The 12,443-nt window shown below is 46.0% G+C and overlaps 1 protein-coding gene across 3 annotated transcripts in view; it reads right to left on the bottom strand.

Moving 5' to 3' along the window:
* Positions 1 to 4,578, bottom strand: part of AFAP1L2 (actin filament associated protein 1 like 2) — a 122,629-nt gene extending 118,051 nt beyond the window's left edge. The window contains exon 1 of one of the 3 annotated variants that reach the window (XM_048856997.2): positions 4,269 to 4,578. In XM_048856997.2, coding sequence (XP_048712954.2) covers positions 4,269 to 4,284 — 16 coding nt within the window. In that variant the 5' untranslated portion in view covers positions 4,285 to 4,578. The remainder of the gene's footprint in view (positions 1 to 4,268) is intronic. The other 2 variants (XM_048856998.2, XM_048856999.2) reach the window with 2 other exon arrangements.
* Positions 4,579 to 12,443: the final 7,865 nt, after the last annotated feature.

The following is a 12,443-nucleotide window of genomic DNA, read 5'->3' as shown; positions in this document are numbered from 1 at the left end:
GGTACTGAGCTTAAATAATTCCTCTCCCTCTCCGGTAATTATCCCTCTGATATATTTATAGAGAGCAATCATATCTCCCCTCCGCCTTCCTTTGGTTAGGCTAAACAAGCCAAGCTCCTTGAGTCCCCTTTCATAAGACAGGTTTTCCATTCTTCAGATCATCTGCATGAAGTGCCCCCTGATAGAGCTGATGGAAGAAAAGATACGAGGATTGGAGATGCAGGTGGTGAAACAATAGTAAATTGGCATTCTGACTGTTCTTTTGGGTCTCACTTATCTCTAGCAGTAGGGCATCTCCCACACATTATCTTTCTCTTGGTGGTACCAAGGGTGAAAGATTCTATCCTGCCATGTATACTCATGTAGAGGCCATCATGCATGCAATATGGGAGTGCTACAATTTAGCAGCATTGAAACCAACAAAAAAGGAGTGCTGCAGTTTCCACGGTACACATCTGATGAAGTGAGCTGTGGCTCACGAAAGCTCATGCTCAAATAAATTGGTTAGTCTCTAAGGTGCCACAAGTACTCCTTTTCTTTTTGCGAATACAGATGAACACGGCTGTTCCTCTGAAACCTTTCAAGGACGATGGAACACAGGAGCCCGTCCACTTTTTGCCACAGGCCTGGCCCCTTGCCCCTCCATCTCCCCCCAAGGCCCCGCCCCCAAAAGTTGGAGCCAGCCCAGGTAAGAGCAGCCGGGGGAGCTCGGGCATCTGCGGACCCTCCACTTTTGACAGCAGCCCAGCCCATGTCCCCACCCCCCGGGCTCCCTGCCCAGGGCAGATGTTGTGCTTTCTGTTCAACACACATGTCCAGAATACATCCCTGCTACTCTTGTGGAACTGGGAGCATATTTTTAAAACACCCAGCACATGGCAGTAGATTAATTAAGATGCAGCCATTGCAATTCTATTTGAATGGAATTGTGCAGGGTGTAGCAAAAAAGTCAATGAAGAATTTGTCTCTTAACATTAACTTTAATGTCATTTCAGTGGTATGTTGAGATAATATCTAGCAATACTTTAAAATGCCTTTTGTGGTCTCAATAAAACCTTGCTGAAAGTATCATATTTCCCATTGCACTAAGTACATATTACTGAATTAGCCAATGTGCTACCATATTCAGAAAATACTCAATGGCAAAACTCTCACTGACTCCAGCAGGGTCAGAAGTTCACCCAGTGTAGCTTATCAGCCTTACCAGTTAACAATGTACAAAATTTTTCATCTTTGCATTTTTGAGAGGTGTGCCAGGGTAACGCCAACAGACCCCGGTCGTCGGTGGGCAGGATTGAACCTGGGACCTCTGGAACTTAGTGCATGAGCCAAAAGCCAACTGGCTGTTAGCTAAGGCTGTAGAGCAAACTTATTTTGTCTCTCTCTCTAAGTGGTCTCAGTACCACTAGATGGGACAGAGCACCACACCCAGTATGTGGGTGACATACCTCCCCTAGCTGAGGAAGCGCATCACGAACTTCAGAGACTTCCCAGCTGAAATCCCGAACAAGCCCCAACTTGTAACACTGTCAGACCCCGGTCATCGGCGGGCGGGATCGAACAGGGGATCTCTGGAGCTTAGTGCACGAGCCTCTACCCATGAGCTAAAAGCCAACTGGCTCTTAACTAAGTAGAGCAGACTCATTTAACTCTCTCTAGCAGTTTCAGTGCCACTAAATGGAACAGAACACCACACCCAGGAGGTATGTGGGTTACAACAGGTCGGTTAAACCTCATTTAAAATGGGCACAATCACCACAGCTTTGGTGCAGCTACTTCATCCTAATAAAATCTTGTTGCTGTCACACTAACGAGCATCAGTTAAATCAAAAGTCAGGCTGGAACTTGTTGGCTGAGCACAAAATTCCCTGTTACCTCACTAAAACATCCTGAGGGGGCCCAGTGAATAGAGCAACTGCTACGTCTGTTCTGCAGCACAAGCATTTATAGGTTTTCCTTGCAGAGAACAGGCCCGCTCGTCTTTCCAGAGATGGGAGTCTCGTATGGAAGCAGGATCAGACCCTAAGTGCCCACTAGTTTAGGGCATTCTCCCTGTTTCCTTGGCTAGAAGGGAGTGGTTGAAGTTGACCAAGTTATGTTTTGCCCGAGGGTTGGGCTACACTTATCCTGGCATAGCTATGCCAGTCAGGGATCTGGCTTTTTCCACACACTAGATGGAACGGAACGGGGGGGAGGGATAGCTCAGTGGTTTGAGCATTGGCCTGCTAAACCCAGGGTTGTGAGCTCAATCCTTGAGGGGGCCATTTAGGGATCTGGGGCAAAAACTGGGATTGGTCCTGCTTTCAGCAGGGGGTTGGACTAGATGACCTCCTGAGGTCCCTTCCAACCCCGATATTCTATGGCATAAATTGGTGCTGGTTGCAGGCTGATTTACACCAGCTGGGGGTCTTACCCTGAGATTGTCCTTTCCTAAATAGGGACAGTCAGCAGGTGTGCATAGGCTACAAAGAATTTAAAAACAGGTTGATTCTTCTCTTTGCTCCCTTTGGCTATCCCCAGATGATGTCAGTCAACAGGGTTCGTTGGTTTTTAAGTGGCTGAGGAGCCCCATTTGTGCCTTGCAGATTTTCCACAGAAGTGACAGGTGTAATCTTGAAGGAGACATCGTCGTTGGCTAGTGTTGTGCCCTTTAGAATCATAGAATAGAATATCAGGGTTGGAAGGGACCTCAGGAGGTCATCTAGTCCAACCCCCTGCTCAAAGCAGGGCCTAATCCCCAACTAAAGCATCCCAACCAGGGCTTTGTCAAGCCTGACCTTTCTTTCCTCTGTTGTGGCTTCTGTTCTCCTCAAAGTGAGCTACACCGGCATCCATCCCTAGTAACCTATTGACTTCCGTGTACTTACACCAGCATAGCAGATCCGATTCTGGTTTCACACTATACAGTACACTACTCAGCAAACCAGAGCAGTAATTAAGAAAAACCCCACTCAGCTCAATAGCAGAACAAAACACCTATTTGGAGACCAGCTGCCATTTCCCCTCCAGCAGCTTGTCCTTCTGAAATAATGCAGCTCATTTGGATGTGCTCCGAATGCCCCCAAGCGCACACCAAAGGGGGTGGGGGGGGGGGGGTTCTTTCCGCTGCAGAAGCAAAAGGAGGCCGGTCAGCTTTGCCCTCGCTTTGCCATGGCGGAGGCTGGGGATTTCAGCACAGCCAAAGGATTCGCTTTCTGGGGGCCAAGTTCCATTTTTACAGGTCTTTGCCCCTAATCGAGTCCTGTGCTGTGCATTTGGTCAGCCACAGCTGCATTGGATTCGTCAGGCTGATTGTAACTCTGACGCACCCCAACCCAAATCAACAGGCGTCTTTCCACTGGCTTCCCTGGACCAGTGACACCGCCCCCCCATCACCCCTCTATTGAAAAACGGGCTTAAACCCGGCCCGCCTCTCTTCCTAGGTCACCTGCAGCAGCAATGTCTTGCAGGGGCGTGGAGGGAGGATTTGGCTCCGAAGCAGGAAACCGGCTCCGTGCCCCCCGCCCCAATTGACAGGGACTGCGCCTGTCTGCACTTGCTGCGGTTTCCATTTCGGCTGGACGCCGCCCCAGCTCCCAAAGCAGCAACGAGCCCACCTGAAACCGCCCAGCCCGGCCAGGGGAACTCCGTCTTCCTCACGCTTCCTCCAGCTCCGGCTTGGTTGGGGTTTTGGGTTTTTTTTTTTTGGCTTGAGTTTTGCCCTATCCCTGAACTTCCCCTCGCTCCTTGTTAATCCGCAGCCCCCCGCGGTCTCGGGGGGGCATGCAGCGGAGCCCTTGGGGGACACCGCTAAAGGGGGGCACCCCCAAACGGAGCCAGGTCTGAAAAGGTGCCCAAGGCAATGCACACCAGGGCTTCTAGCCTCTTCCCCTAGGGATCCCCCTTTTCCGAGGATCTTGAAACTGCCAGGGCGCCTGGGCGGGTAAAACACCAAATCAACCCAAACACGCGCAGCTGCTGAGGCGAGTTCAGTGGAGAAGCCCAAACTGGAATTTCAATCCGAATCCCAGCCGATCATCCGTCTACTACAGAGATCGGAGTCCGCAGCGGAAACCCATCAGCCGCCACTGATCCATGCTGGGAAGGCGGCTCCCAGAAATTGAAAGAAAACGGGGATCGGCTCCCCCAAGCCCCTTAAAACCCATGCAGGGGAGAGGAGAGATCCCTCTGCGGGCGTGTTTCCCCCACAAAACCTCTCCGCTCTCACCCACACAGTAGCACCACCCAGCACCGTCACCCAGGAATAATAAGCACCATTCCTAGCTTACCTTTATATTTTTCCATCTGGCTTGTAGGCAGATCCAGACAAGGGCTAGGTTTTTCGCAGCAGCTCGGGTTTTTTCAGCCTTCCAGATGCCCAAGGATTCCCCCAAGAGAAGACGATCGCTTTCCCACCAATCCAGTTATGTATTTCTCTGTCCTAAAGCCACTTCTCAGCCTCTTATTCCGGCTCCAGTCCGTTTCCCTCGCTCCCCTCTCTGAAAGCTCCTCCCTGTGAGGTCACGTACAGCGGCTGTACCCGCTGCTGCGAAAGTAGCTCGTTGCAAACTTGACTGCAACTCCAGCAGGCGTGTGTCTAAAAGGGGCTGCGTGTGAGAACTCCTCGCTAGCCAGTCCCCGAGTCTGTCACAGCGGCTGCGACTACAGCACACACGTTACAGCCCCTGTGGGTGTAACCGATCTAAGCAAAACTGAGCTACCTTTAAAAACAAACAACAAACCCAGGGCAATAGATGGGTCCTTTTCCATTGTTGTCAAGGGAGGGTGGGGGAGATCAGGGCTCGGAAAAGAGGAAGCTTCAAGTATTATGAACAGTTCCTCTGCCAGAGCAAAGGGCAGCTTGTACAGCAGGGCGCCAGAGATTGCTGATGACTGTCGCTGAAATGTGGTGCCCAGATGAAGAACCAAACTGTTTTATTGCTGTGGACGGTTCCAGATTGGGCAGTGAGAGCCCAGAGCTGAGGGAACCTCCTGCAGGGACTTGGAGACAGGTTCCAAGTTGGTGTACTTGGGCTACAGCTAACTTATTTTTTTCAGGTTTTGGAGTAACAGCCATGTTAGTCTGTCTCCGCAAAAAGAAAAGGAGTACTTGTGGCACCTTAGAGACTAACCAATTTATTTGAGCATGAGCTTTCGTGAGCTACAGCTCACTTCATCGGATGCATACCGTGGAAACTGCAGAAGACATTATATATACACAGAGACCATGAAACAATACCTCCTCCCACCCCACTGTCCTGCTGGTAATAGCTTATCCAAAGTGATCATCAAGTTGGGCCATTTCCAGCACAAATCCAGGTTTTCTCACCCTCCGCCCCCCACTCACAAACTCACTTTCCAAATGGCCCACCTTGATTATCATACACATTATGAAGAGAGTGGTCACTTTGGATGGGCTATTACCAGCAGGAGAGTGAGTTTGTGGGGGGAGGGGGGGCGAAGGGTGAGAAAACCTGGATTTGTGCTGGAAATGGCCCAACTTGATGATCACTTTAGATAAGCTATTACCAGCAGGAGAGTGAGTTTGTGTGTGTATGGGGGTGGGGGGGTGAGAAAACCTGGATTTGTGCTGGAAATGGCCCACCTTGATTATCATGCACATTGTAGGGAGAGTGGTCACTTTGGATAAGCTATTACCAGCAGGAGAGTGAGTTTGTGTGTGTGGTTTTTGGAGGGGGGTGAGGGAATGAGAGAACCTGGATTTGTGCAGGAAATGGCCCACCTTGATTATCATACACATTGTGAAGAGAGGTTTCAGAGTAACAGCCGTGTTAGTCTGTATTCGCAAAAAGAAAAGGAGTACTTGTGGCACCTTAGAGACTAACCAATTTATTTGAGCATGAGCTTTCGAGAGCTACAGCTCACTTCATCGGATGCATACCGTGGAAACTGCAGCACTCTCCATTGTGAAGAGAGTGGTCACTTTGAATGGGCTATCACCAGCAGGAGAGTGAGTTTGTGTGTGGGGAGGCGGAGGGTGAGAAAACCTGGATTTGTGCTGGAAATGGCCCAACTTGATGATCACTTTAGATAAGCTATTACCAGCAGGACAGTGGGGTGGGAGGAGGTATTGTTTCATGGTCTCTGTGTGTATATAATGTCTTCTGCAGTTTCCACGGTATGCATCCGATGAAGTGAGCTGTAGCTAACGAAAGCTCATGCTCAAATAAATTGGTTAGTCTCTAAGGTGCCACAAGTACTCCTTTTCTTTTTTCAAGCCCCCAATTTACTAGTAGGTAATTCCTCTGTACTTTTAAATTGCTTCATCTTTCTGCTCTTTGTGATAAGTGCTCCCACACCATCAGCTTAAAAATTACAGGGGCAGTTCCTGCTTTCCTAGAAATGTGCTTTACCCTTGACTTCCACCTATAAAATGGAGATAATGATACTTACCCTTATTTGTACAGGGATTTGGGATCCTCAGCTGAAAGTTACTGTACAAAAGAATGATTGAATATTATTCTGGGAGGGGACCTGGTTTTATTTTATTTTCCCTTATTTGTGTTATAACATCACCAAGAGAAGCAGCATGATCCAGTAGATAGGGCACTGGCCTGGGAGTCAGGATACCTGGCTTCTACCCTCAACTCTGCCCCTGAGTTGCTGTTGTTACCTTGGCCAATTCACTTGTCACGTCACCAGTTTCCCCATCAGTTCTGTCAAGTTGGCCTGTGCATAGGCTCACCCAAACCTAAAGGTCCACCCAAACCTAAAGGCCCACCTCAGTGGCTCCTCCCCCTAGTCTGAGGGGGAGGAGCCACTGAGCCATTACCACAGGGAACAACAAATACAATAAAATAAAAAACGGTGATGAGATGGAGAGTCAAAGGGCCAGAACAAGGAATCCAGAGAAGGACGCAGACAGAGCAGAGGACCCCTGACTGCACCTCAAAGGAGTCCATACTCGGTTTGCTCAAGGTCACACAGGGAGTGTGTCAGACCCAAGATTTGAACCCAGCTCTCCTGAGCGCCTTAGACAAAAGAGTCCTGGGTTCTAGTCCCAGCTCTGCCACTGATTTGCTGCTGTGACCCTGGCCAATTCACTTCACCTCTGTGCCTCCATTTCTCTGTCAGTCTTGTCTAATTAGACTGTAAGATCTTCAGGGAAGGGAACACTCTGTGTTTGTACGTTGCCCCTTGCGCAGTGGGACCCTGATCTCATTTGGGGCCTCTGTAATTGGGCTCCACTAACATTTTAGTTAATAAAAAGAAAAGGAGGACTTGTGGCACCTTAGAGACTAACCAATTTATTTGAGCATGAGCTTTCGTGAGCTACAGCTCACTTCATCGGATAATGGCTTTCCCCATGATTTATATATTCATTGGCTGAGCTCACAAAACTCTACTCTCAACTTGATGGCATTTCTCTGTCAGTGACAGTAACTCCTGAACACTGCTTCTGATCTGTTCCAAAATTCCAAGGAACTTTCTAGGCAACAATGGGCAGAACCCTTTTATTGTGATTGGGGGGGGGGGGAGAGAAAAGAAAACCTGAAAGGGGGGAAATGGGTGACTAATTGAACCCCTGGCAGTTGGTTAGCAGAACTGCCAGTTTCAACCACCTCTGCAACTGGTGCTTGATGGCAACCATTAACACATTCCAGCATAACAATACCCCTCATTTTAGCTCCGCCCATCCTCCCAACACAGATTAACTATGTTGACACCTTGAAGGAGAAACAAAGAAGAAAGGAGAAAAAGAATGGTGACAGGGAAGGGAGAAAGGGGTGTGCACAAAACTCCTGAAAGGGGGATGGGGGTAAGGAATGGGACCAGACAGAGTCTCTGCAAGGGATGGGGAGAATGGAGTGGTCACAGGACCTCTGATCGGGAGGGAAAATGGGGGAGCCTGGTATGGGGTGAAATGAGGAAATGGGCACTGGGAAAAGGGGGGTATGGGACTGCACATAGAGGCCCTGGCATGCGTGGAGGAGAATGGGGCATTGTGGCATAGGAGAAATAGAGGGCACACAGAACTCCTGGCATGCTGGGGGGATGGTGGTTCTCACAGGACCCTTGGGATGGGAAGGGAATGGTAGTGGGGATCTCAGTGAGCCCCAGACATAAGGAATGGGGGGGGCTGCAGGGAGCTGCTGAAATAGAAGGGGATGAGGGTGGGAAAAGAGGGGTGCAAGGAGCCCCTGGTGTGTGCAATATGCTCAGCCTACAGAAGTTACAAAACATGCACCCGTCTGCCATAAAATAAGTAGAACAATAAAAGGCAGGTATAGCTGAAGACCACTGGACAAGAGAGAGGCAAATAAGAGGTGACATGATAAAAGTAATAGATGGTCTAGAGAAGACTGAGCAGAGAGTCTGTTCTCTCTGTCTCATAAGAGCAAGGGAACAGTCAATTAAACTGAAAAGTAGCTAATTCAAAACTGATGAAAGAAAATACTTTTCCACTCAGGGAGTAAGTAGCTGGTGGAAGTCACTGCCACATGATGCCACTGAGGCCAAGAAGAGTCAAAGAGGAATTGGATTGTTTATATGGATAACAAGAAGAATACCCAGAGTTACAACAGTTAATGCTAACAAAGAAGTTTGCAAGGGATAAAAGCCTCCTGCTTTAGGACTCAAACCAGCCTCTCACTATTAGGCAATAAGATAAATATGTCATAGAGAGGCAGGGGGAAGATTACCCCATATCTGCCAATTGTAAGATTTTTACAAGAGATGCCTCAGAGAAATATCTGTGGAGACCAGGAACCATGGTTCTGATACATTCCACAAGTTCCCATGTTCCTCTGCAAAAAAATAAAAATAAATATTGCCATGAGGCAAAATTGCTACACATGAGAGCTGAAAAATAAAATAGTAAAATATGCTGTCTAGCACATCGTTGTCTCTAAGAGACTACGCGGGACTTTGTTCTTCTGTGTTAGGTGCTAGACAATCATTCCTGCCCCAGAGGGCTTACATTATATCTATAGGTTTCAGAGGAACAGCCGTGTTAGTCTGTATTCGCAAAAAGAAAAGGAGTACTTGTGGCACCTTAGAGACTAACCAATTTATTTGAGCATGAGCTTTCGTGAGCTACAGCTCACTTGTGAGCTGTAGCTCACGAAAGCTCATGCTCAAATAAATTGGTTAGTCTCTAAGGTGCCACAAGTACTCCTTTTCTTTTTATTATATCTATAGTCACTGCTATGCTATGTAAAGGGTCCAACACTCCATCTTTCACTACAGTCATGCCTTGCACTCAGCCCCCATAAGCTCCTGTTGTGATCCACTGGACAGATTTTCAGGAAGGCACAGTAGCCACTGACCTGACCTCTTTCAAAGATATTGCCACTTACCTTGTTGCATGAAAGGGAGCAGAGCTCTTTCAAATATGGTCCAAGTGTCTTCCATCTAAGGAACTCAGTGTGGTTCACAGTCATGAATTAAGCTTCGCAGCACCTGTTTGAGGGAGTATTATTATCCCTGTTTTACAGATGAGATACTGAGACAGAGCGAGGTGAGGAAAGAGGACTTGTCTAAGGTCAAGCAGGAAGGCAAATCAGGGAATAGAATCTTCATATCCTGTAAAACCACAAGATCATCCATGTCTGTGGGCCTAAAGCCAAAGGCAGCTTTGGGATGTGTAAGTGCCACGTATACAAACAAGATCTATGCCTCAGTTCAATATACTTGTTACTTTATTTGGCAGATGTGAACAAGCTCATGCAGCAGTAAGGGGGCAGAAACTGGACATTTTTCTTGAGCTGGCACGAAGCTGGCTCATATGCCACTCTGTGACCCCCCTAATATAGGCCATCCTAATCTATACTTGAGCTGGGACAAAACACAGACAGAGAATCAGGGAGACATAATCAGCTCCCTTTCCCTGCTGCATCAACAGAGCTGGAATATGGTCTGGGATATTGTTTATCTACATATCTGTGTGACAGCAAGGCCAGCTATAGAATTCTGGGAGGCTCAATCCTGCAAGAACATAGGAAGCCTGAATCTGCAGAGAGAAACTGCTTTGGTGCTCGTTCTTGCAGGTTTTTATAAAGTTGTGTCTAAGCTGGCTAAGGACTGGAGTAGATTCCAACCCAGCACAAACAGACCATGCGGTTTTGTTTTGTTTTTTTGGGCGGGGAGGGGGAGACATAGGGTAGGGAGGCAAGTGGATGTTAGTTTTCCTAATTAATTTGTCCCAGCTGTCTAGCAGTTTTGTGTAGTACAGACAGGAAGTGTTCTCCGCTGTTTTTGCCCACCCTTGTTTCCTCTCTTCTCTCAGACTTGTCGTTTGAGCTGGTGAGGAGCAGTCTCTGATGTCAGCAAGACTGGGGAAATCCAGACAAAAGCCATCACCGGCTCAGAAACGGCCTGGATTTGGGAGGGCCTTCTTCAAGCAATGCATAGGCTTTCACACAACAGAGAGACGCATCTCAGAGCTGTTCAGAATTCTTTTGGAAAACTCTGCTGAGCCACACAGAACCAATCTTCCCCCCTTTTCTCAAGATGGATCTTTGCCTAGATTCACTTGTTTAATATGCAGACTTTTTCTAGAGCAGTATGCCATTATTAGATCCTTACTCCAACTTCCAGAATCTACTGACCTAGCCCTGATCCTGTAAATGCTTAAGGTACTTGCTTATCCTAAAACAGGAGTAGTCCCACTGAAATCAAGTGCTATTTATATGTTTAAAACAAATCACCACAGCTGTGTTTGCAAAATCAGGAGAATCCTAGAGACCTCTGCTGCCTGAAGACATGAATCTGAGTCTGTGTTACCTACTATCCCTCTTCACTTCTCCTCCTCCTGTCCCTCTTCACTTCTCCACATGACTGTGATTAAGACTCTTTGGAATCCAAAGATTGCTGGCCAGTCCCAGAATAATTGAGATTAATTAGTGACCATGACAGAGGAACGATTGAAGAAGCAATAATGGGCAGCAGATACTAGCTTTTCCTGTCTTTCCCCTTTCTTCTGCCAAGGAAGTATCTACCTTAAACACATGGTGCTCCTATATGAAGACCATGTAAGAGACATACCTTGTTCTTTGTAGTCTAATAAAACTAGAAATTACTAGGGCTGTCAATTAATCACAGTTAACTCACGTGATTAACTCAAAAAAATTATTCATGATTAATCACAGTTTTAATCACACTGTTAAACAAGAGAATACCAATTGGATGTTTTTTCTACATTTTCAAATACATTGATTTAAATTACAACACAGAATACAAAGTGTACAGTGCTCACTTTATATTTTTATTTTTGTTACAAATATTTGTGCTGTAAAGAATAAAAGCAATAGTATTTTCCAGTTCACCTCATAAAAGTACCATCATACAATCTCTTTATTGTGAAAGTGCAACTTACAAATGTAGATTTTTTTTGTTACATAACTGCACTCAAAAACAAAACAATGTAAAACTTAAGGGCCTACAAGTACACTCAGTCCTACTTCTTATCAGGATGGATAAAAATCAGCAATTTAAAAAAATTTTAAAAATGGGTTTTTTTAATTTAAATCGGATTTTTTGATAAAATGCTTTTTGAGGAAAAAACCTATCTAAAAGGTAGCTTTAATTAAGACACATTATAGCTCAAAGATATCTTATCATGAAATAGGGATTATAAATTCTAATTCTATAGTATGAGACAATATATTCATGTAATGTTTAAGAAAAGTTTTGTAAATGAGTTCCAATACTTCATGGATTAAGGACCCAATCTTCTTAAATGGTTCCAAGGGCTTCTGTATAGATTATTTAGGTTAATCTTTCTATCTACCCGATGGGATTCAGTGCTCAGTCTAGAAGATATCATCAGAGATGCTTAGTTTTGCAGTTCTGACTGTGGATTTGTGTCTCCAGAGATAACATGCTTGTTAACAGCAAAAATCTTTTAAAATAAATAAATAAATAATAGAGAGAGGTGAGAAATAACAGACCTCAACCCTATTGTCCCTCTGCAAATTTGTATACACAGAGTCAATCCCTTACCAACGTTTTAAAAAGTTCAGTGAATAGAAAATTGTTCGGGGCGGAATAGATCTGGACAAGGAGAAGAAGTCTGGAGATAAATGCGAGAAGGAAGGGACAGGCAGTAGAAACAAAAGTGAAACTGTTTAAGCAGCATATTCCAGAAGTCTTGAGGTCTTTTTGAATGTAGCCTTCATTGATTTGAGGTCTACAAAACCATTCACTCACTAGAAGGGAAAACCTATAATGGCAGCAGGCCGTAAAAGAGACGCAGTTTGGGTCTCATCTATCTCATCTATCTCTGGAGTTGTGAAAAATATGTATTAAGGTTATAACAACCAACAAGAATGCACTTTTATGTAGAAATCCATGATTAAGTCAAGTCTTCCTGACTAGTGGTTTAAATCATGATTTAAATCAATTTAAATCAATGTACACAGCAAATATTTTATACAGCTCTTCTTGCTTCAAGATTTTAATGAGCCAAACTTATTTTTAATCTGATTTAACTGTGCTTTGAT

Source organism: Caretta caretta, chromosome 7, assembly GCF_965140235.1.
Source record: "Caretta caretta isolate rCarCar2 chromosome 7, rCarCar1.hap1, whole genome shotgun sequence".
NCBI lineage: Eukaryota > Metazoa > Chordata > Testudines > Cheloniidae > Caretta > Caretta caretta.
The sequence above is the reverse complement of the archived record's forward strand: the minus strand, read 5'-3'. Positions and strand labels throughout refer to the sequence as shown.